Source organism: Archocentrus centrarchus, chromosome 10 (assembly GCF_007364275.1).
Source record: "Archocentrus centrarchus isolate MPI-CPG fArcCen1 chromosome 10, fArcCen1, whole genome shotgun sequence".
NCBI lineage: Eukaryota > Metazoa > Chordata > Actinopteri > Cichliformes > Cichlidae > Archocentrus > Archocentrus centrarchus.
The window spans coordinates 18,228,571-18,255,108 of record NC_044355.1 but is presented as its reverse complement, the minus strand read 5'-3'; the positions used below and the strand labels follow the sequence as shown (position 1 = coordinate 18,255,108).

Here is a 26,538-nt window from a genome sequence, read left to right as displayed (position 1 = left end):
TGTGGCAAGAAATATTTTCTAAAATATCTCTTAATTTTATCTCTAGTATGTCTCCCATTTTACTGAGAAAGTTTTTTTCTTTTTCACACCATTGAGGATTTGTTGGCATAAACTACCCAAGTCAGGGAGGAGTAACAATCCAAGGAGCAACACTGCTGAGAACCTGGGAGAGTGAGAGGGAGACTGAGAGAGAAAAAAAATAGAGAAAGACAGAGAGAGGGGGAGAGAGAGAATCAGACAGAGCACACCCATCCTGAAGTGAGCAAAGCAAACTTTCAAGAAGAAAGTCGCCCAGATGCCACGCGTGGGAGGCAAACCTTATTTATTTATTTCTGTTTATCTGGCTGTCAGTAATTTATTCTGAATGCGCTGTTTAAAATACTCCTTCTCCCTCTGTTTCTCTTTCTCTACCCCACAGATGAGAGGGGGGCTGTGACAGGGCTGCGCACTCCCGTCTCCTATATTGTCTAACAAATATCTAAAAGGGGAGGCAGAGAGCACAGCGGCTCTTGTTCTTTCTCAAGCGCTGAACTTAGACAAAGAGGTGTGGAAGGATTTGTTGCACCTGCTTAACAGTCGGAGATTGGTTCCTTGCGCAGTGGGTCGCAGTAAAACAAAAAGCAAACAGGAGCGCGCAGAAAACAGATGCACACACATGCGCGCACACTTACGAATGCATGCTAACAGCACGCTCACCACAGGTTTAATTTGCAAAGATTAAAGTCTGCAGTGTGTTCAGTGTCAGACCAACACACATAAACATGTACACACAGATACACATACACTTGTAACAACACCTGGGTGTGTAAGTGCTAAGTGTTGTTGTGGCCTGGAGCATACTACCTGCTGTTTTTGCATCTCTCTTTCTCCCTCTCTTCCTATTTCTCTCTTATTCTCACACACACACACACACACACACTGAGTGATGAGACGACACAAAGCCTGATGAAACGATATGTAGGAGCTCCTTCAGCACAGAGGGTTCACCTTACACACACACACTCATGCACAAATGAAATCTCATCATATTCAGATAGAGAAGACAGGATTACCCGCGGCTGATTGCTGGATGAGAACATGTAGGAAGGGAATTGAATCCCATTCAGTTGGTGGGTGTGTGCGATGCGTTTTGTTTGACCTCTGTGTGACTTACTTTCTATTCAACTCAAATGAGACAATTTTATCCATTGATGATTTCATTTTTGGGCACCCGGAAAGCTGCGTATCATTTGATTACATTAATGTGAGACTTGAAATCTGTCCCATTTCAGTCTCTTAAATAACCTCAGATGATGTCCGTTAATCATGCATCATTTTACTTGAGATATATTAATTTACTCGGCTGTCTGTGTCTGTTTATGTTAGTGTGCTTACCGCTGTGTTAGCTACAGACTTACAATGTTCATAAGTGTGAGAAGGTACTTCTGGACATGCTCCTTCCCGTGAAACTGGACCACTGAGTCGTCGACGCCCAGCAGCACCTCGATGTTGTAGGCTCTGTCAGAGGTCTGTCTGCGTGCTCGCCCTGCTCGCGTGTGGTTGATGCTCTGCTCCACACCACGGTACAGAGACTCCAGCTCCATCAGACCACCAAGATCTGCACCTAGAGGCAGAAAACACACACATGAATAGTGTTGTGGAAAACTGATCAAACATATATCTAACATATATCATCGTCTGTTGTTTGGCTGATTTTACTAACAGCCTTTCAAAGAAGCCTATGCTCCAGTTCTGTTGAGTGTATTTTTAGCATTTTATTTGTATGTTATTTATAGTACAACAAATTAGGTATTGGTGACAATTGGCGTGGCCTTGCTAAGCAAGCTCACTAGCATTAATAAGGTGTGCTCCATGTTTTTGTCCAGATATGGTAACTTCTGGCTTTAAAATCAACATAGCGGCTACCAATTTGCAAAACTGTCAGCTTCAAAACAGGACTTCACAAACCAGTGAGTGATGTCAGTATCGCTATGACCATCTTTTATATACCACCAAAAGTTACTAATCCATTCAGAAGAAAGATATGCATGTAATGTCTTTATCAGTCTTTCTTAAATTAGATTAGAGGGCTTCTCAGGTACAGAAAGACTCCTGTCAGCGTTTTTAGATCACTGAGACCTTTGAGGCCATACAAGGAATGTCCTGAAAGCTAAAAAAAAAAAAAAAAGAAAAAGAAAAAAGAGATTGCTATCATTTTTGTTTGTCATAAATTCTTGATAGAAATGTTAGTGCAGAAATCTACGAATGCTGTTTTACAACTCTCCAAGGTCAGGGTACTTTATGCGTTCAATCTGTGATAAACTGCAACCTGGACAGAATCAGTTTTATACACTGAAAATCGGAATTATATATCAAAAGGCAAAAACTAAAACATAACATCCAGGTTTATTATGCAAGACACAAATTTGATGAAAAAAAAAATCTGATCACAGGTCTGCTAATTTGTTTTTCAACAAAAATATCAAAGCATAGCGAAAACAGTGTAAAAAAGTGGTGCTTTCTGACAAAAATGTGTAGGCCCAGTGCAGTCTCCAAGGTCAACAGACTCAAAAACTGACCTTTAATTAATAAGCAAATATTTGCCTTAAAATATCTGTTGGACAGTACTATGCTTGAGCCACCCCTCATTTCTTTATAGACTGCTTGGAAAATGGGAAGTTGATGGCTGTTTCAGTGATTTACTGAAACATAAATGGGAAAACCATAACTGGAAATAGAGTATATAAGAAAAAAAAAACAAAGTTTGTACAATTTAACAAGTTTGAAAGTCAAAGTTAATATTTGCTGTGACCACCTTTATTCTTCAACAGAGCCTGAACTCTCTTAGGCAAGCTCTGGGGAGGTCAATCCATGAGTGATGGTGTTCCACTGTGTGTTTTTCTATCCTGGTATGCTTTTATTGCACTGGCAGTGTGTTTGGGATCACTGTCACAATCGCGCTGAAAAATGAAGCTTTTGCCAAACAGGTGGCTTTCTGGATCAAATCTGACTGTACTTTTCAGCATTCATGATGTCCAACACCAGTGGCTGAAATGCAGGCCAGGTCAGTGTTAAGTTGCTTAACAAGCAAACAATTTTAAAAAATAATTCCCCTGAAAATGGTCAGGTATAAGGACTAGACTGAAAATGAGTGAAAAAGCAGCCAATGTTCTTCATAAAGCCTGGTGAACAACTGCTCAAGACCACTTTAAAAAATTACAAGAAAGTCCGACTCCTTGGCAGCAAAATATAAGGGAATACGAGGTGTGTCAAGACTTTTGCACAGCACTGTGTGCACACTCCTTCAAATCTGCTCGGCTGGCACGTGTGCTTCTGCTTGTTACACTGTTGTAAACACAATATGCTTATTGTCTGTGTGTGGTTCGTGTTCACATCCATATGCACATGTGTACTTATCTGAGCACTTGCATGTTGACATCTGTGTGTCTGTCTCCCATTTCCTTTCCAAGACACCAGTTGATACAATCAAGCATGTGTGTCCCTTGCAGCTCACGGTAACGTTGCGGCTATCCTTCACAGATCCTTTCCTAATCAACCAAATATTTCTACTCCCATCTGAAGAAAAGGAACAGATGGTGCTTGCTGAACACATGGATTAAGGCAGCTCCCTTACACAAGGGGTTGACCACCCTGCTCTTTTCTTGGCTTGCTATATGCTTGAAAAAAATGCAAATCACACTAGAAACTGAATTTAAAGTTATGCCATCAAAGAAGATGCAACCTACAGCAGCCCTGATTTGTTCAGATCACTAATTACATACAGGTGTGTCAGCCTGTGCACTGTGTTTTGAGTCTTTTTTGGATAAACTCCAAAAAGAAAAGCTTTTATTAAGTTTGAAGTGTCAGATCTGATCATCTTTCTTCCTCCATTTTAAGTGAGGTAAAGAGTCAGTGAAGCTACAGAAGATAAACTGTCCTGTCTCCAGAGCCAAGGCCATCCTTCCCTAACGTGCTGCCCTTCTTTGCACAACCCAACCCCAGCCTCCCGTTCTCTTTCATCCTCCTCGTATATGTGGGCACAGCATGGCCTTGATCATAAGGAAGCCATGGAAGGCCAAGCCATACATGTGGTCTCAGTGGATTCAACAAAGCGCTATTCTCACTGACTCCAGCCAAGGCCTCCCACAGCCAAGGATGACACATAACACAGCTCAAATAGTGGCGCGTGTGTGTAAGAGAGTGTGTTTACAGGTGTTTATGTGTGTGAGCACTCTGTGGACAAACATTTCCAATTGGGCAATAAATCATTGTGCCAACAGGCACTTTAATTTAGTTGAAACTAGGGTGCAGGGGCGAGAAACTGTAATAGCAGTACTGTTTTTAACTGTAGACACAGGCATAGATATTGGAAAGGGGGTGCAGGGGATACAGCTCTATCAATACTCCAAACATGTGCAGTTGTTCCCATCAATCAAAACAGAAGAAAAAAAAAGAGGGCTTTTATTTTGAAAAACATTTACAAATCTCTACAATGTTACCAAAAAGGATGCAGCTTTTTCTTACAACAAAAATATAATGTGAATTTTGCACTCATATAACCACTCAGTGACACGTGTAAGTGTCCACGCCACACACTGTACAGCTGTAGAGCATTGCAGCTTCTCCTCTCCTCTGGCACCATGTGCACACCAGCAGGGTGATGAAACCAGAAGGGAAAAAGAGGAAGACAGTTCATTTCTAAGCCATGAGGTTACATTTTCCCATTTACTTAGTTTGGTAGTTTGCTAACTTCTTCCTTCAACTGCTGCCTTTAGGGGTCACCTAAAGGGTGCAGCTGATATCTCTAGCATCCTCCTCTGTCAGCCCTCTGCATGTCCTCCTTCACTACATCCCTGAATCTTCTCTGAAGTCCCCTTCCCCGCACACGTCCAAACCATCTCAGCCTTGGCGCTCTAACTTTGTCTCCAAACCGCTCAATCTGAGCTGTCCCTCCGATGTACTCATTTCTAATTTTGTCCATTCTGGTCGCTCCCATCGAAAACCTTAACATCTGGTAGTTTTCTAACTAATCTTATGGTAGGTTTCACCCCAAAACACACGCGTGACATGTTTTGCATTTGCAGAATATTTTTGAGCAGAAATCTTGCTGGCACAAGCATAAGTTATTAAAGCTTAGGGATTTTCTAAATCAGTTAACGTTCTTATATGATTAGGTGCCACAGAGTTTTAAAAAAAAAATAGGGAAAAGCCTGCTTGTGTGCATCAGCAATGATAATATTAAACTGAAAAAGATCTAAAGCAGTGCAGAATGCCTGAGAGTCTGCCTGCTTTATATCGCAATTATTGTCACCTGATGCCTGATTTGTGTGTGTGTGTGTGTGTGTTTTCTTGTACATCATAAATTGATGCGTAAATAGTAAAAAACGTGCATAAAATCCCCCAAAATGCAGGAAATGAAGAGTCTGGTGCTAAAAGCATCCCGTGGGAGGACCCCTAGACCGCACCCAGTGTAAAACAAAACCTGTGCCCACGTCCGTAGAGCTTTAGTTGGAGGCGCTGCATGCGGACTTGATTCAACATGTGTCACAAGGGGGCAGCTGGATTGCCACTGTTTGGACACATGCGGTGCTGAAGGGAGGAAAAAAAGAAAACAATGCAAGAAGGAGAAACGGGGAAGACAAAGCGAGAGAAAGAGAGATCTGCCACCTTGTCTCCCAATCAGCAAGGGGTATTCTGATTTCCCACTCCCTCTTATGCAACGTTTCCAAGACAACGGGCTCATGGGTAAAACAATAACCACGTGGTTAACATTGGCTCCTGAGTTGCTAACAGAATTAATCTGAAAGTCTGACTATTATCCCATATCTGCCCACATTCCAGTGAGTGACAGAATACAAGCAGAGAAACAGAAAAAAAACAGGAGATGGGGGCAAAGACAGGCAGCATTATCCAGAAAAAAATGTAAAGATTTTTTTTTTTTTCCAACACATACTTTTTTTCTGTTTCATAGCGCGTTTCACACAGATGCTGAGCATTTCTTCTCCTTGTTAGTGGAGGAAGCTGAACTTAAGGCGGTGTACTTCACAACAACCCTTGGCTCTTCCTAGTTACAGCTGCCTTTAACGAGGCTGATGTCACAACCACACCATCTGCTTCTAAAGACAGGTCCAGATATTTTTACCTTTTGCTTATGTAATGTTAAAAAAATAAATAAATAAAGAGAGAAAAAAAAAAAAGTATTGTGTTTTCACTTTTAGTCCTGTGTCGCCGCGAAATTGCAGTACCTTGAAACCAGTGAATGTAACAATGCAGCGATGTTGCGTAACGCAGGGCCACAACTGTACGGAACTGTAAGGAAGATGGGAGAAATAACTCAAAGTGACAAAAGCAGAGTGGTAAACAATAAATGACTAAACCAAACAGGGCTGACTTTTTAAACCTATGTTTCATCCCACTTCTGTCCTTGCTTACTCTTGCTGGAACACTAAATATTGTTTTTTCTCTTGCTTCAGCTGTTCAGGAACAAGTTTTTCAGAGAAAAGCGTGGAGGAATAAACTGCAGGAGAGACTGAGGGAGGTGGTAAGAGAGGTGAGACGTAGAGCTGAGGGGGTGTGATGGATGAGAGAGAGAGAGAGAGATGAGACCAGAAGGACCTTGGGTGCTGTGAGTTCCGCTTCAAGTTCCTGCAGTGATGGAGAATTTCGCTCTCTTCAAGAGCAACAACCTGTCTGAGTCTGTCTGTGTGACTGTGGGCAAAGCATCGGGGTGCACTGCTGCATTTCTCACAGCTTACATTAGCCTCTGAAACCAAACAGTTAACATTATCAACCTATTTACAGGAGCTGATTTTACTGTCCTTTCTTTTCAGTGTCACTCTGAGCCCTAACAACCCCCCCCCCCCCCCCCCCACACACACACACACACACACACACACACACACGCACACACACACACACACACACACACACACACAGCTCTTGCACTCCCAGTGTTTTTATTCAGGTGGGTATAGACCGTGGCCTTATTAGGAGACAAAGGTTCTTTGTCTTTCAACCTTTGCAAAATGTCAAGAATGTCTAGGTGCCCATTGCCCAGGGCTGGGGTGGGGAGTAGGGGGTGTGTGTTGGTGGGGGCCAGAGATCCAGGGGAGACTACAAGCCACAACAAGAGAGGGTGAGAATGATGATGATAATTCAGGGCAAGCCACATTTTACTACAGAGCAGCGGCCTTTGGTTTAAACTGACTGTTTGGCAGCTGGGTGTGGCGCATCACTCTGCTATAACGGTCATTCTGGCCAGCATAAAGATAGGTGTGCATGAGAGAGACAGTGAGTGAGCGAGAGCAAGAGTATATTTGGATTATACTGCATGCTATGTATGTTTCACGACTATAACGTGGAGAGGCTGTGCCACAATTCCCAAACATGCTGAAACCAACACTTTCTCAGGCCTGAGCACGAGCGTATTGTCTTAGTGCGTTCCATTTGAAGTCAGAATTTCCGAGTTCCCAGTCGGAATTTTCAACTGGACTATCCCCCTTCGGAAAGTCGAAGCAGCCCAACCAACCCTGACTTAACAATCCAAGTTGGCACCAGCGCATCTAAACATTAGTAAAACTGTAAATCTTGCAGTCTGTACTACTACTGTTGTGCATTTGTGACTTGCTAAATAAGCCACACACAGAGCACTGACCATGCTCCCTCCATGAATGTGCTGTGACTGTGTTTATAAGAGTTAAAAAAAAAAAACAAGCTTTGTGCTGTATCGCCAGTGATGCATGAATGGCTCTACCTTGCTAAGGAGGAAAACAAATCCTAGTTTTCTGACTTTACTACTGAAATGCACTCAAATTGGGAGTGACGCCACTCCCAGCTCCGACATCCAGCTTCGGAGGCAAATGGAACGCATCATCTGTCTCTCTTCTTTATCATTTGTTTTTGCAAACAGTTTTTAATCACAAAACTGTGAACCAGTATAAATCTGTTTGTGGAGAGAGTGCTTGAAAGTAGGAGCTGCCATCCTGGTGTTTAAACAATTATCGTGTGTGTCCATTCGGAACAGCCACAAGCACTTTTTCCTTCCTAGTTCTTTTAAATTTCCCCTAAGTATAGTCTTACAGTCTTTAAAGACTTTCATGACTTTAAAGAAAATAAGGTTGGTGTTAAGTGTTTATGGCTGCTAAATTACACAAGATTATGTGACTTAAATCCACTCCCATTCATTTATTAGGTATGGGGAGTCCTGGAGGAGGAGAGCCCTGGCTTTAGGAAGCCTGATTATTTTGAAGAGAACTCTTTTGATAGATTTGCTGCTTCGTCTCAGTTCTTAAAGTGAAGAAGTGCTTGTATTAAACACAGAAGCGAGCATTATACTAACAACATGAAAATTTGTTGCATTGTGGCTCTGTCTCCACAAACAGTTTGTCGCTCAGGCGTGCCTTAATATATGTTTTAGCTACTTTTCAAACGCAGTGCTTATTTATGAGTAGCAAACAGCACAAGGGGAGATGCTAAACTCATTAGTCCTTACCTGAGTTCAAGGCTGTTTGTCCAGAGGGAGGCACAGACATCCACACACGTCAACTAATTTGCTTACAGACACGTCTTGGTCGCATAGCTCAGGGCACAAATATTTTGTCTCCCCACTGACAGCTTTATGGGTTGTCAAGGTGATGAATAGTTTGGACAGTGGACTGTTAATACTGCTGCTAGCATCTGGGCAGGTAGCAACATGTCATGCTGTCCCAAACAATGTCCCTATACTGAATGCTCATTATACCTAAGCTGCCATATGACAGCTGCAAATGCTAGAGAGTGAGGAGCACACAGTGAACTACGGTCCCCATAATTACACTGCTGTTAATTATTTAGGTTGGCAATCAGCAATCTAATTTTACATGGACAGTTCCCTGAAGATCATAATAATTATTCATACATCAAGTGCTGAACTTGGCCTAATAATTAATAACTGCTTTAGGTTAGGGCTGTTTATTTTCAACCGGGAATTTCTATGATGCTGATTAGATGTTTTGAGTGGTCGAGCCTTGGCTGCGATTTCCACATCCAAATATCCATAATATTCAGTCTGTTGAATTAGATCTATCCGTGTTCCCTGAAGTGAAGTGAAAGACCAATTTTTTTTTTTTTGTTTTTATTACTGCATGAAGAAGCTTTTATTATCAGCAGGTGAGCGGGCTACCTATATTCGCTGGTGCTCGGTATGTCTGTGTGGATTTCTGGTGGTTCAGGAGACAAGGCAACCTTTAGCTCTCCCTTCTTACATAACCGTCTGTCTGTCAGAAGCACACAGGGCTGTCGGCTGCCTGGGAGGTGCTGCGGTGCACGCCGATCCCCCCCGTGTCCTGCTGTACCATGGTTTCATTAGTGGAGCTGAGCCTTTCCTTCATAAACTCTATAATGTATGCAGCACCTACACATTCATAAAGCAGAGCCTCCAAATGAAATAAGCTACTGAGGTTTGAACCTGACAGACTTCACTGTCAGGTCTGTTCAGTCTGTCACAAATGAGCCAAATACTTGAATGGCGACGTCTTAAGCCGCAAGGATGTCCATAATTACAGCAAAGAAGAGCAGCCCATGTAAACATTACAAACAGATCTCAAAACACATTAATGCAATCATTGTCATCCACTGAAGAAATATTGCTGGCAAAGATAAATCATGTCCCCAAACTCTTTCTCTTCGCTCTGTGATTGGATCCACGGAGCTCAATGTAAACTGGAGAGCTTTAGTGTTCAATAAGACAGTAAAGCCAAGCTTATATAGGGCTTACCACAGGTCTCCTGCAGTCTGAAACTGACCTGTCTGAGTGTCTGTCTGCCTGTCCTTCTCTGTGTCTGCCTATATCAGTCACAGGACATTTATAAAGGTCTCTTATGAAATCAAAAAAAGGAGGAAAACAACTACAGCCACCGCAGGGCAGCAAAGATAAACACACAACAGCGCCAGCATGTAGATGACAGCACTGGAAGACCAGTTGTTCAACTTCATCTCTTATTATTGTTTTATCTCGCGTCACTGCCTGAAAAGGTGTAGAGCTATAGATCAGTCTTACTGGGAAGCAGGGTGTGCATCAAGAAGACAAAGAGAGACAGCGACTGACAGCGAAGTGCAAGGTCCATCTAACAGAGTAGCAATAAATCTCAGCAGCATTTCAAACCAGCAGGAGGGTGTTTCCTGCTGGACGGCTGCAGCTCTCCTTTGCCTATCACCCTATTTGCTCATATATCCGCTTTATAAACCTCAAATATTAATTGTAAGTGCTAAATTCTTTTAATCTGTTTAAATGTATCGAGTGGCTGTAACAGCTCATAGAACAAAAGGTTCAGTGCAATTTAAAATGGTATGAATCAAATCATTTTTGAAAAATATATTTGTCCAGTTATAATAATTGGTATATTGGTCATTTGTGGGCAGTTTAACAAGCTGTAAACAGAAGACTGATATTTTAACACCTCAAAATGTGTAAATTTAAGGAACAGTGGCCCATTTACACATAGCAGCACAGGCATTCATTTGAAGAATCTGCTCAAATATAAACACCAGCAAGTCGCTAACTTTGTCCTTCTGCTGTTTGGGCAGCTAGTGTAAAGCAGCTTTATCAAAGCTTTCTTGCTAAAAACAGCTGCCTGCTGTGGCTGAAAAACAATGCCGAGGAAAGTGGCGAGAGGCAGCAAAACAGTGAAATTGTGGGCTTAAAAACCAAAACAGTGAGTTAAGAACTGTGAGAAGCTGCAGAGCTGGGTCATAATTACCATTGGGTGCAAGTGTAAATAAGCAAAGTTACTGAAGGCTAAGTTTTCCGCATCTGCAGTCTGTGTGCTTTGTCTTTCACTTCTGCTGTTGTTTTTCCTTTACTTTCCTCTCACCTCTGCCTGCTTTCATATTCTAAATTGCACTCATCAAGGCTTTCAGTGGATTGTTTTCTTGCTCCCTCATCCATTGTCCCATGCAGTGTCCTGCCTTGTCCTGTCCTGGCTTTGAAGTACTCAAAGAACAGCCAGCACCGGCCACCTGAGACACACAGCACCACTTATGAAAGGACAGCCAGGCAAGCATCTGTCAACCTGAGCACTGAAGGGATGGATGGAGAGGGGGGAGTGGAGAGGAGGTGGCAGAAGAAAGATAAAATTGCTAAAGGAATGACAAGAGTGACAAGAAAATAAAAAGGAAAGGGAAGAGGATACGGTATCAATGGAGCTGGATGGAAATGGGCCAATAACTATTAAGAGGACAAGTCTGGCTGGATAAATTGTTAACCAGAGCAGTTCTAGTAGATTCTAGTAGTAGAAGTAGGTGCAAAATTTTCAAGATGGCAAACCAAATATAAAAGCTTAGGTTGCAATCATAACCTGTTTCCGAAGTCTGGGTGCATTCTATCACCACCATGTCTGATCTAAACTCAGCAGCCACCTCATTAGATACACCTGTTCAAGTGCTTGTTAATGAAAATATCTAATCAGCCAATCAGCAGTTTAATGCATTTAGACATGTAGACATGGTCTACTGAAGTCCAAACTGAGCATCAGAATGGGGAAGAAAGGTGTTTTAAGTGACTTTGAATGTGATATGGTTGTTGGTGCCAGAAGGACTGGTCTGAATATTTCACGAACTGCTGGGATTTTCCCACACAGCCATCTTTAGGGTTTACAGATCCGAAGAAGAGAAAATATCCAATCAAAGCGTGCTCTGCCTTGTTGATGATTTCGAACCTCGAAGCAGATGGGATAGAGCAGCACAAGACCACACTGGGTGCCACTCCTGTCAGCTAAGGACAGGAAACTGGTCTGATGAATCTTGGTTTCTGCTGCAACATTCAGATACTAGGGGCATAATTTGGCACAAATAACACAAAAGCATGGACCCATCTTCCCTTGTGTCAATGATTCAGGCTGCTGGTGGTAGTGTAATGGTGTGGGGGATATTTTCTTGGCACTTTTTGGGTCTCTTAGCGCCAATTAAGCATCATTTAAACACCACAGCCAACCAAAGTTTTGGTGTGACCATGTCCATCCCTTTACCGCCACAGTGTGCCCATCTTCTGATGTCTCATCATGTCACAAAGCTCAAATCCTCTCAAACTGGTTTCTTGAACATGCCATACATAACACAAGTTCACCGCACTCAGATGGCCTCCACAGTCACCAAAATCTCAAACCAATAGTGCACTTTTGGGATTTGCATAATGGGTGTGCAGCCAACAAAAATGCAGCAACTGTGTGATGCTATCATGTCAGTATGGACCAAAATCTCTGAGTAATGTTTCCAGCACTTTGTCAAATCTATGCCATGAAGAATTACAGCAGATCTGAAGGCAAAAGTGTCCAATCAAGTACTAACAAGGTGTGCCCAGCGAGTGTAGGTATTGTCCTGTATCACTGTATTGTCATCTTTAACATAAATTCATGTCTTAAGTCAGCAGTTGCAAATGCTTCCATAAGCACAAATATTTATCAGTGATAAACTGTCTGCTCTGGTTGTCCAAAAGAACCTTCCAACACTCGGGTCTTGATTTGATTTAAAGGGCAACAATAGAAGGCAGCATGGCTGATACACATGCTGTCCAGAGCCACAGATTAAGAAGTTACAGTTCTGTTCCTTTTTCTGTATTTTCTTTAAATAGACACATTTATTTAAGGCACTTTACATCATTCGCTCATTTGTCTGCAGTTCTATGTTAGTGTGTAGTCTTTTCATTTAGTTAATTAGCACCATTTAGCACCTTTGGCAGCTTGTGAAGTCAACTGGTTTGTAAAAGTTTTCTAAAACAGGCTGCTGAAAAGCAAACACACTGCTGTCTGTACGCTGCACACACGGAGCTCATGACATGCTACAAAATAAATGGACAAAGCACACATGGCAAAATGTCAAACAAGGTGTGTGTAATGTGCTATGTATTTGTCCCTTTAGGCTATAGATAATACCTCTCTGAGATTATCTCTGTCTCTCTATAGCCCTCTGTCCCACTCAGTTTCTATCCATTTTATTGTCAGTTTTCATTGCTACAGAAGCAGATCCAAGCGTTGTGTTCACACCCAGTGATTTGACGAGGCAATCGCGGGTTGGAGCAGTGAACACCCACAGGGAAAGTGTGTGGAAACAGTAAACAAATACTAATGCAGCAGCTCACGTGTGTGATTGGCCTCCATAAAAGCCAAATGACCAAACAGGTTACAGGTGTCATTAGGCCTGCTGACTGACAACCACCCCTGAGTGTTTCCTCTACCTTCCTCTTCCCTTTGCATTCTTTTTCTCTCCTGTTTCCTTAATTCCCTCATTTATTCATTAAATGTACCTTTGGAAGTGCTTTCGAAAGGTTAGATGTAGAGTGAAAATGGGTGAGAGAAAAGGAAAGTCTATCTAAAGGTGTGAGACAATATGTATGCAAATGTTCTCTACGAGCAGCTCACCAGCAGAGCCGAATCCACATGCCTGCCACGGGGCAGCTGAATGAGGATTTATCATCCAATATATCCTCATCATAAATGATAAAAAAAAATCCACATTTGCCACACTGTAAGATGGCTATAGACATCTCTAAGCCAGCTCCCTAAACAGAGTAGTAAATCAACACAAATGACATTGTAATGTTTTGAAGAATTAAAAATGGAGCCCTTGAATGCACCAAAGACTTGGACATAAAGAGGTGAACACACGAAAAAAAAGTCTTTTGGCATTTAAAAATGGACACGGTCTTCCACCAAGAAATATTACTGCCTAGTGGGCCTGCAATGCAACCACACAGACGGAGTTCTTTTCAATTGCACAAGGCTCGAGCCAGACGGGAGAGAATTAATAAGGCTCTACAGTGTATCGGTGTTACTAAATTGGCGGTGTTTCATAACAAAGTCTTTCAGAGCAGATATCAATTAGAAACAATTAAAAGAACCATTCATCATCTAACAAAGCGGGCTCCATACAGGGAGCAGCGCTGCAAGAGAAGCTGATAAAACATAATAAAGAATTTTACTCAACAGAGCTCCATAACGGAGGTTTATTTTGATAGAACTGATGCACATATCCGTCTCTCTCTCTCTCTCTCTCTCTCTATATATATATATATATATATAGAGAGAGAGATATATATATATATATATAGAGAGAGAGAGAGAGAGAGAGAGATATATATATATATACATATATAATTTTTTTAAATTTTTATTTATTTATTTTATTCTTTTTTTTGCGAAGATCCCACCCTCCGACTATCTCTGCTGGACAGAACCGTGCATGTCTATCAAACAAACACATGGCCAATGAAGCAGATTTTCTGCAGAAATATTGACAACACAGAAAAAAGAAAAAAAAAAAAAAAGGTTTAAAATTCAAGCAGGGAGAAGCTTCAAAAGATTCCTGCAAAAACACACAAACATGCCCATCCTTAGGCCCCTGGTGAATGTCAGTACAGCCTGTGTGTGAGTATGAAGCTTTTTACCAGTCTATCTGTGTGCATTCTGTTGATTGACAAACAGCTTCCTTCTTTCCTGGAAAACCCTCACAAAGGCTTCCCATATCAATGTCCAGATTATCGTTGCTTTGTTTGGAAACCAAAGTAGATATGATCTTAATGCAAAGATTGCACTGGGGGGAAAGCAGGCCATACACAGTGGCACTGGGTGAGACTACAACCCTCCAAGCCTCCAGGCTGACTAATCAGTGCAACTTCTTCCGTGCAAATGTAACTCTATACTCAAGCAGGGAGGATAGGGAAGCTACCAGCACGGCCTCCCCTGTCTCTCTGTCCTAATGAATCTCCCAGGTAATCGAATCACTGTACACACAGGCTGATGGCCAATAAGGGAACATTCTGGAGTGCACCTAATGGGAGCATGACAAAGTTTTTAAATTTTCAGATGAGTTATTTCTTCTCTCTGAATCTACTTATCAAACTGACCAAACTTGATTATGCATGTGAGCACATTAGTTCAATATGCCCAATGTGTCATTTATCTCTGTGTGCCCTTTACAGCACTGAAATACTGACACCCGCTAGATACAGCTGTGTTAGGAGTATTTCATGCATGCAGGATTTGCAGAAGTAAAATTTGTAATCATTTTAACACTGGTTTCCAAACCGAGAGGTAGGACACTATAACCCTAGGTGCTCTGTCTGACTGTCTGAGTGATATCAGCAACTGTATACAGTAGCACATATTCTTCAGCTAAATACTTATGGTTCGATCATCCAAACCTGGGTCCCTTACGTACTAACATGATGCAAGCTGCCAAAAACTTGGGGGTGTGGTTCAACATAGCTCTAACTTAACAATCAGAGAAGTTCACGCGTCTTTCAAATAAAAATCCATCCATCTATCCATTCGCTTCCACACATCCCGTTAAGGGTCGCGGGGGGGCTGGAGCCTATCCCAGCTGTCACAGGGCGAGAGGTAGGGTACACCCCGAACAGGTCGCCAGCCTGTTGCAGGGCCAACACGGAGTGACAGACAACCTTTCACACTCACATTCACGCACTCAGTCACACCTATGGGCAATTTAGATTAGCCAATTAACCTAACCCCAGTAAGTGTATGTCTTTGGAATGTGGGAGGAAACCGGAGTACCGGAGGAAACCCACGCAAGCACGGGGAGAACATGCAAACTCCACACAGAGAGAGGGAGAGGCCTGGGCCAAGGTGGAATCGAACCCAGGCCTTCCAGATGGTATTCAAACTGTGAGGCAGCAGTGCTAACCACTGCACCACCGTGCTGCCCCAAATAAAAATCAGTTGCAAAAAATTAAACGAAATGATTTTGTGTTCCCTGAACTAGATTACTCCAACTCTCTTCTTTCTGGTCACTCTTGTCTCCAGCTCGGCTTCTTTCTGGTATTAGCAGACGGTATCATATTACTCCGATCCTGGCTCATCTCCACTGGCTCCCCGTATGCTTTAGAATTGATTTTAAAAACTTTACTCATCACTTTTAAAGCACATTGTGGTTTGGCTTCATTCTACATAGCAGATATGTTGGCTCCATATGAGCCTTAGATCCTCAAATGCTTTCCTCCAAAATCAAGGCTTAAATACTAAGGTCACCATCAGGGCCTTATGGGGTGTCTTGTGCTTCCCTGGAGCAACAAGTTAAAAGGTTTAATGAAGGAAAAAAGTTTCATGGGGAAGAAAAAAAATGGTGATGCTCATCAAGCAAAAATGTACTTTGGGTACTGCCATCAATACAAAAGATAAGGCACTGTAAAGGTGGGCATTCAATTTTCCCCATCGAATCACTTTTACAAAAAGATTAGAGCTGCACTGGAAAAAAATCTGAATCTGGATAGAAATTCAAAGAAAATGGTGTGTGCAGGTAAATGGTTTGTGGAAGCCGCCGTGTTCCCCTACCATCTTTGGATACAGTGACTGAGAAAGACATCCCCCTTTTGACTAATGGTGTTTTAAGGCTTGTCTCTTTTTGCTTCTTTGGTCAAGGGGACCCCTTCTCAGCTGATAAAGCATAGGTATAATGCTTCATATCTCGATCGTGATGACGAATTTAATTGTCCCTCCATGGCACACGAATGCCCACGACTTCAGTTCTCCACTGCCTTTGCATATTAAGTATGTAGCTGGTCTCTAGTCACATACTCATCTTCTGAACTGAAGTCAGGGCTCTAGCAACGTGAATGAAAATGTTTATGTGTTGTTTATTTATTCCCGATATTTTCACAATTACTTATTGTCAGAAGATTAAACAGACCCTCCTGTCTCTGGACAGCTGACAAGCGCTAGCTAACAGGTTGTATATCAGCTGGTTATAAGTAGGGGTGGGACTTTAACACGTTAATTTCGATTAATTAATTACAAAGCTCCTAATGAATTAGATTAATTTTTTTTAATCGAGTCCCACCCCTAGTTATAAGATTTCAGCAGTGCCAGCCAATGTAGAGTTGAGTGTCCTAAAAGTCACACTTTCCCTCTGATAAACAGTTTGATTACATTCTCAACATCATATGACAGTTTATTCAGTCCAGTAATGTTACAGCCACTTCAAAAAACAGTTTCACTAAGGCTAGCTAACCGAGGCTAACAGCAGCAAAAACAGTAGCACTTACCGACAGAAAAAGTTCTACACCTCACCGCAGCATCGCTGTCATCGACCACTATGGGGTACAGTCTAAATTTAATATATTTTATCTCTTGGCTGACTAAAATTTTAAATGAGAAGTTGTGTGATTGAAAGTGTAATGTAACATGTCAGAGTGTTATTATGATGAAACAATGATTTATTTATTATTTGAGTTTGATGCACAGGCTTTGAATAATCAATTTGAGCTGGGATGGTACCATGTGCAGTGTTTCCATGAAGTTTTGTCAAAATCTGTCAGACAAACAGTGTGAAAGCTGGGGCTAAATTTCAAAACTGATTCTAGAGTCTGTAATATTTGTACGGTTAGGATTTCAAAATGACGTATCCTCTGGGCTGGGCAGTTGATCGAATTTTATTTTTAATAAAATACAAGCTCTCCAAGCTAAACACTACTGTGCTGCATCCCATTTCACAATGATCATCTAGCTTTGCTATTGTTATAAAGCCAGCATAGCCCTGTCCCTGAATGCCCCTGCCAGGCTGTGGCATGGTAAGATCAGCTTGAGCCAAGAGAACAAAAAAAAGAGAGCATTTGGTGAGGAATTTACACTTTAGTTTGCACATTATTAATTTGAAAAGATTAGCTGTAAAATCAGACACACACACACACACACACACACACACACACACACACACACACACACACACACACACACACACACACACACACACCACACCATATCATAAGGGTTTCAAGATTCAGATTCACTAATTACCTTTCAATCAATATGTTAACAGTAATTAAATGCAACCCTCACCCCCAATAAAAACAAACAAACAAACAAACAAAAAAAACAAAACAAAACAAAACTTGGCACTATTCATGCAAACACACTGGCAGATGTACAGAAGCTGCTCAGCTGCTGTGCGTTCTCCAGCTTGATTAAGTAATGAGAGGTTATTATACAGATACACACACACACACACACACACACACACACACACACACACACACACACACACATGCACACACACACACACACACACACACACTAACTCTCCCTGTCCTCCCAATCTAGGAACTGGCAGTAAGACCTGTTTCATTCTCCTCGCTCAGTAGAGCAAGTAATACCCACTAATCCTAGACACAGAAAGACACTGTGGGGATGAGAGCAGGAAAGAGAACAAATGATAAAGCTAATGTGATTATTTACAGTTTTTATGCTGAAGTGCTTTCTTCAGCCATTCAAACTTTCACCCTTTCACCCCACGCTTGCCTGTGGGTTTAAGAAAATGTGTGATTTTCTCTCTATGTGTGTGTGCTTTGTTACCAGAGCATACCCAGTGTGACACCATGCAAAGAGTCGCAATCCCCAACAGTGTTCATTTAGAAGGATTCACAATGGCAGCACACACACACACACACACACACACACACAACACACAAAGGAAGCTCCCAGGCCTAGTCCTATCCAGTGTGATGTAATGAGATATCTGCTGTTTCCCATTTGAGCCTCTTTATCCTCCACAGAACAGAAACAACTGAAGGAGATGGGACAGGGATAGGAGAGGATAAGAACTAAAGGACAAGGAGCAAAATCAGATTCCTCTGCTCCTCTCTTTCTCTCCGTCTCTGTTTAAGGCTGTAATATGTCTCCATCTAAGTCTATACTATTGTAATGGGGTGGGTCTCACTACCCTGCCTGAGGAAATTGCTTTATAGTCCCACTGCCCTCTTCTATATGTGGACACACACACACACACACACACACACACACACACACACACACACACACACACACACCACACACACACACACACACAGACACACACACACCACACACACACAAAAACAGACCCCACACACTCGCATGGCAATGGCCCCAGTGACACTGCTTAAATATTATGACCTGATTCTCTCTCATTAATAATAGCTGCAGTGCTGACTTACTCAAGCAAATTAACACTGAGTGTGTGTGTGTGTGGTGTGTATACACATGGAAGTGTGCTACTCACAGTGCGTGAGCCAAGATTTTTTGCCTGTCACTGGCATATTATACTGTGAATGACTCCAAAATGATCACTGACATTGCATTACTGAGGTAATTAAATATTATTGAATTACATAACACCAGGGATGTTAAAGGTTAATGTACGATGATAAATCCATTGTATTATGTCAGCGTGGTTGCTTATGTTTGCAAGGGACCAAAAAAAACATAAGTGTGGATGGTGGGCGCCGGGAGATATAAGAGGAGGACGTGTATATCCACAAGGAAAGAATTTAACCATGGCAACGTGACACACACAACACACACCCAACACACACACACAGACAAATAAATACAATTTGCACATGCAAAGACATAGAAACACTCACACACCCTTAGCATTCGCTCAGTTAAGCCCTGCATGAGTCGTGTGCGATGCAGCTGGCTTAAGTAGCTTAGTACCAGACAACACACTGAGTCACACACCCGCACACACATAGTAGGGCAAAGGAAAGCAAGCGTAGACATCAGTATCCAGTGGGTTGTAAGGAGAGCTATCCTCTGCTAAGAATAGCAAGGGCTAGCCATGAAAAGGAAGAGAAGTGAGGCTGCAGATAGAAAGGAGAGTATGACACTATGAGCTGTGTGTCCTTTAGGAATGATGAGCAGGGAATTACAGTGGCACAGTTGTCAAATAAAAAGCATCCCAAGAAGTATTCACTAATTAAATGAAAATTTATTGTTTGCTTGTGATGTGCTTGTTTAAGAGAAACTACAAACTACAGGCATGGCATTTCTGGATGAAAAAGGTGCCATACTAAAGCCTTGGCTAGTGAGTGTGTGCAAAGTGCCTTATACCCTCTAGTTTGTGTGTGTGTGTGGGTGGTGTTGTGTGTGTGTGTGCCTGTGTGTTCAAGTGTTCCAAACACCTACAAAATTCACATTTCTTTTCCTGATGAATTACACTGAGCTGTATTTAGACAAGGGGGAGATGTAAAGAAAGAGCTACACAACAAAAAGGAGAAGGTAATCTTGTTTGTTAAGGTTGTAATGCGTAACAGGTCAGCTAAATGTGGTTCTAGATTCAAAGGATCACCGTTCCCCCTTTTTTCAATCACTCACTCACACACGGGGCGTTATCTCGACAATCCATGGAAACAATCATTTTAGTATCCTGCTTTTCTTCTTGTCTCTTTTCTCCTTCTTCCCCTTCCCTTCTCCCACTTGACTGACTCCTTCTCACACCAGCCCCAGCCCCACCCACAACCCTAAACCTCCCCCCCCCAAGGCACAGTCAGACTTTAACACCCAACCCACCAGGACGCTCTGGCCCTGGCTGTCGTTACCTGCGTGTTCTGGCTCTGGCTGATGGAAATCATCTTATTAGAGCTGTTGCTATGCCTGCTCTGGATTCCTGGGACACTCTGGCTGCCCTATTTAATTGGCTGCTTATTAATATTTCCATTCGTTTAAATACAGCAATCACCTTTCACTCCGCTGCCTGTGACCCCCACTAGTGGCTCCTCGCTATGTCAGATGGGATATTGATAGGGAAAATTGTTTTAACGTGACCCTCACATTTTGCTTTGGATATTTTGTGTGCGTGTAAGTGTGCTTTGTGGATTTGTTATGGAATTGATTTGGAATTGGAATTTATCAGTTACGGTAAAAAGTCACAGTAATTTGGCATATGAAAAAGGTTTGTGTCCCCTTCCCCTTGATATGTCACAAAATTTCATGCACTTGTCAGAAGCCTTGATTCACTCGTTAGGGTTTGTAAGAGAGTCAACATGTCATTTGGAGTCAGCTAATGAAACTAGAGCAGAGAAATGCTACAAAGAAGGTATCAAAGTTCTTCCAGCTGGCATATTCTATCATCCACAGTTTTAAAAAGCAGTAAGTGGAGCTGTGGAAATCAAGGCAAAATCTAGAAGACCAAGAAATTTTTCAGATAAAACTGTGATTCTGGCAGAATGAAAGGTTAAAACCCAACATGACTGCAAAAGATCTGCAGGATCAGATGAAGTTGAAATATAGTTTTTTGGAAAAAAAATTGAATATGGACACCTTAACAAATGTAGCAATGATACAATGCCTACTGCAAAATTTATGTATAGACATGTTAGGCCAGAGACGGGCCTCGATACCAGCCTGTGACAATCTGGCAACTACTGGTCACTATGAAATCAACTACTAAACTCCCAGTCACACAAGCCTAGACAACAACTTCCTGGTAACCAACAGTTGCTAGGGAAAAGTGTATATTAAGCAAGCATTTGGTGAGTGGTTGCTAGAAGTTGCCGCTGTCACCAGTAGTTTGCAAGATGCCAACATGTCAGCAAACACTCGCAAACTACTCACCAAGCGGGACATAAGCTGTGAAAAACGTTCACCTTCAAGTTAAGTTACAGCTTTTGAAATATATTGGTTGCAGCAATGAGGCGCAACTTTGACTTGGAAGCTGAGAAGTTTTCCGTTTCCAGTTTGTGTTGCACTTTTTCCAAGTTTCGCTACATCTCAGAGATTATATGGTGAGGCTTTGGAGTCCAGCTTCTCCCATGTAAACTATGGGTGACCCCAACAACCACAAGGAGGTTTTCACTACAGTACTGTGTACTTGTATGTCCATCCATCCATCCATTCGCTTCCGCACATCCTGTTAAGGGGCGCGGGGGGGGGCTGGAGCCTATCCCAGCTGTCATAGGGCGAGAGGCAGGGTACACCCTGAACAGGTCGCCAGCCTGTTGCAGGGCCAACACAGAGTGAGAGACAACCTTTCACACTCACATTCATGCTCTCATTCACACCTATGGGCAATTTAGATTAGCCAATGAACCTAACCCCAGTAAGTGCATGTCTTTGGAATGTGGGAGGAAGCTAGAGTACCCGGAAGAAACCCACGCAAGCACGGGGAGAACATGCAACCTCCACACAGAGACGGAGAGGCCTGGGCCAAGGTGGAATCGAACCCAGGCCTTCCAGATGGTATTCTAACTGTGAGGCAGCAGTGCTAACCACTACGCCACCGTGCTGCCGTGTATGTACATCGGTGATTTCACCTGGCCACATCCAGTAACCTCTAGCAACCACTCCCCAACTGGTTGGGGAATAAACATTTTCTAGACCTTTGTGACTGAGGACTTAGTTATTTTCCAGTACATCAGTTTCAGGAAGTTCTTCCTAATCAATCAGTGTAGTAAGCAAGAAGGAGCACCTAGGAAGCATGAGAAATTATTCAAATGGCCAGTATCATTTTAATTTTATGACTCGTGGACTGTAGAGAGCTTAAATTTAGATTACCACAGAATAAACCCAACAAACTTTATACTGAGACATGCGTTCACTCTGTGCTTGCTGTAAGAATACAGGTGAGGACGTTGCTCACTCAGGAATGCACAGATACACACATACATGCGCGCACAAATGCACACAGAGCCAGTAGCCCTGGGGCTACCTCCAGGACAGAACTGCAGCTGAAGAGGAAAGGAGGAACACAAGAAGTGGAATGAGTTAGGGTTTGGTGACATGAAAAGTTAAGAGAAAGAGTTCCTGACTAAGAAGCCCTTGTACTACAAAATCTTCACTGACTCTTAACTCCACGATTATTTTATCAGCTCTTTTCTTTTGTGGTAGATAATATTTGACAAACTCTGGGCTCCTGGCTCTGAATCAGGAATCCACCATACACCTTCTGCAGCGATTAGGTGCTCTATCTGTAGAGTGCCAGCGACTCTGATGTGCATTCCCAGTGTAAGTTTGTGGTTTATAGTTAAGCAGGTATTTTTCTGCTTGAGGTGAGATACAGTCAGCAGGGTCTCTACTGTAAATTGCGGCGGTTGCAACACCATTTTATTGGATGACTAGAGGTTTGTTTATAGAGTGAGTTCAAACACAGTTATTATATTAAGCTGTTCATGGCTGAGGGAACTGTGTGAAGTCTGATAAATTGCCTCAAATTACGTCACCTGAGTAAGTCAGAAGATGAAAAAAATGTCAGACTGTGGAGAAAGGAGCAGACCTGTGACAGCGGAGATGCACCATCTTTTGACTCCTTTGACCAAAATCGCCAGTTTTAGCTGATTCAGCCTCAGATCCAGTGATCTACAGTCAATTCAATACAATCAATTTTATTATATAGCGCCAAATCACAACAAACAGTCGCTTTATATGCTAAGTTAAAGACCCTACAATAATTACAGAGAAACCCAACAATCAAAACGACCCCGTATGAGCAAGCTCTTGGCAGACAGTGGGAAGGAAAAAACCTCTTTTAACAGGAAGAAACCTCCAGCAGAACCAGCTCAGGGAGGGGCAGCCATCTGCTGCGAGTCAAAAACACAATAAAACATCACAATGCAAAATCGAGTGCATATCCGTTTATTACCAGTGCAAAAAGTCTGAGAAACCACTACTGATCTCCTGGTTACACAGATTCAGAGAAATACATTAGCTTTATTACAGTGTGCTGATAATAGATGCCACTGGGTGTTTTAAGGGGATTGCTGACAACTCCTGTCTTCCTCAACCCACCTCCTTTTTTTTTTTTTTTTACCAAAGCATCTTTGTGTGTAATAGCATCCTTCTGATCTTTAAGATTAAAGAGAAGTCAAAGAAATCTTTACTGAAATCACATAAATCTTATGATCCAGTATTTGTTCATCATTTCAATGTAAAATCAATGTTTTAATATGATTTTGATGATATTGTAATGTTAGTTGTGTAATGTTAGCACAAGGCTATACCTTACATACGCTAATAGTTTGTTTCCTTTTTTTGCATTTGATTAAAGCAAAAACAAAGCAAAGTATACACTTACACTTGTAAGGACCACAGGACCAAGGAAGCAAATACAATGTTATGAATTTCACCTTTTCACAAAGAACTTGAGAAAACTCGACCAAATAAAGTAATCGATCCCAAACTACTGTCCAATGTTTTTACTCTGTAAAAGTTCAGTATTGGGAAAAAGCTGAGAATTTGCCACATTATTTGGAGACAAGATTCAAACTCGCCGTCACACTATATTCTATTTGACAGCTCTAAAAGTGAAAATGTAAGCACAGGTAGGATTATAATGTGACAGCTATGGCAGCTAGGAGTCTGTGCCCACGTGTGTGTGTGTGTGGTGTGTGTGTGTGGTGTGTGTGTGTGTGTGTGTGTGTGTGTGTGTGTGAATAATGGCTGCTCCTGCGGCCTTCAACACCCATCTGTCATCCGTCAACTAAGCTCTGCACTGCTGCCATCTCAATCAGCTGACATAATGTGCTGCCCCCCCCCCCCCCCCCCCCCCCCCACACACACACACACAAACTCACTTTCTGTGTCTCTCCCGTTTCTCCAATAAGCACACACATATACACACATTATTTTGACAGTGCGCCACCATGAGTGTGAGTGGCGAGAGAAGCACACACTGTGTCCCCACAGCGTTCCCTGATTAACGAGATGGTTTGTTCCCTTCCTCAGACATGAGCCAATCAGGCACGAGGACACAAATCTCTCCCCACTGGTGATACTGAAGGCCACCGGCCACTATTTATTGGCAATCTCAGCCCTAACTGCCCAGACAGAGAGAGCAACACGCCTGCACAGGCAGACACTACCAACCTGTCTGCCTGTGTGTGTTTTTCATGTACTCCAAGTAAATTCTGCTACAGGAAATATGAAGGTAGGCATATAATAAATCTAACAATTACTATGATGAAATAATAGCTTGAAAAAAATATATACAGAAATACACAATAATGCACATGGAGGAATCTCCTTGTTTTTGTCTGTGCTGGTGTTTGAATGGAGTGCAGGTATTAAAGCTGCAACCCATCACATCGAGGTTGTGATTAAAGCAGATTAGGCCTCATAATGGTGTTTAATTAGTCCCAAAACTCATGCACATCAAACCTCGAAGCATGCACATAATATGAGCACACACAACATTATTTCCAAGCATTTCTGCTTTGTGTGCACCTGTGTCGTGTTGCAAACATGGGGCTTTCATAAGTACAAATACACCAACCTATGCAGCTACAGTTAATTCATTAAAAAAAAGTGTTCATTCATTTGAACTTATACTATATTTTACTAACCCTCTACTCTGCATTTGCTATAGGTTTGTGTTATTTTTTGGGGGGGGGCTTTCATTTATACTTCACTTATAACAATAACAGTTTCAGCAGTGATGTGTTTCAGCACAAGGCCTTCCTCAGCGTTTCTAATGATTTTCAATTCAGGTTCATTAGAAACGCTGAGGAAGGCCTTGTGCTGAAACGCCTTGTAAAATGAAATCCTTTATACATGTAATTGTGAGTGCTGAAGGTCTCATTCACAGGTCAACATTTATACGGTTCACCACCCATTAAATGGTGTCTTTGGATTTGAGTTGAGCACGTTGATTTTCTTGTTTTAAAAGATACAAATCCCTGGAAGGGTCCGTCAGGAGGGACATCTGATGTAAAAATTTATGCCAATTCATCCACTGCGGTGACTGCTGTAGCAAAGTAGCGCTGTAACTGTAACTTGTCAGAAAAGTAATTTATTGAGAAGCGAACTGGTACCTAGCTAAAAACAATCCAGTGAAAGAGCAGGTGTGCACCTCTGAAGTTGTAAAAATCAGCTTAATGAGAGATGAGTGAGCAAGTGCACGCGGAGAGCTGCTATCCCTCGTTATGGTTGTCTTTCCATCACTAATGCTTATCTACATGCACGAGCACATTTCAGCTTTTTATGTGTTTAATGGTTTTGGAGACTAATACCCCCCCCCCCCCCCCCCCCCAAAAAAAAAAAAAAAAAAAAGAGGGTTTAATTGGGTTTAATTGGAAGGATTTATCAGGGTTGGTGCTGTAGCAATTCAGCTAAACATTAGTAATTGCCTTGTTTATCTGCTTTCACAGTAAAAATAACCCACATAGAGAGGTTTCTGCTTTCACCAAAGACATATTCCTGTTTTGTTCGCTGAAATCTGAAAACAGGCCCTGATGGCAGAGTCTGTTTTTTTTCTCCCTGAAAAGAACTTGATGACAGCTTTGTTTGTGAAACATTTAACTGTGTTCCCATCAGTTATTTTAAGAAGACTTAAATTGTTTACAGCTTTTCTCTTTTTAATGGCTCTAACATCATATCTCAGTGGCTAAATTTCAGATGATCCTGCCATGAACTTCAGCCTCAGAGTTTTAACCCGCAGCAGTAATAGCATCTTTGCATTTCTACTTTTTTACTTCCCTTATCTACTCATGCTCTATTCACTATCCTGCCTCAATATTCTGTCTTGAAACCTTTGTATTCTGTGTTGACTAGTTCAGCTCCAAAGACAATGAACAGCATCAGTGAGACATGTCCACTAGCAGGCAGATTCAAAATGTACCTAAGTGAAAAACTGCAAGTGGAGTTATGAGAGAGGAAGTCTACAAGCTACTGTACTCTTGTAATATTGACACCGTATCACATGCAGAGAGACATAGTGGGAAGAAATGTGGAAGGAGAGAGAGAACTGAACTTGGCTCAAGTTCTGAACTGTAGTGCATGTGAGCCATGCTGACTGTTGCATAGTCAGAACCACTGCAAAGGCAAA

The 26,538-nt window shown here is 42.0% G+C and overlaps 1 protein-coding gene across 1 annotated transcript in view; it reads right to left on the bottom strand.

The window, feature by feature from the left end:
* LOC115787112 (A disintegrin and metalloproteinase with thrombospondin motifs 2-like) overlaps positions 1 to 26,538 on the bottom strand; it is a 131,385-nt gene that overhangs the window by 29,513 nt on the left and 75,334 nt on the right. The window contains 1 exon segment of the mRNA XM_030739685.1: positions 1,398 to 1,603. Coding sequence (XP_030595545.1) covers positions 1,398 to 1,603 — 206 coding nt within the window.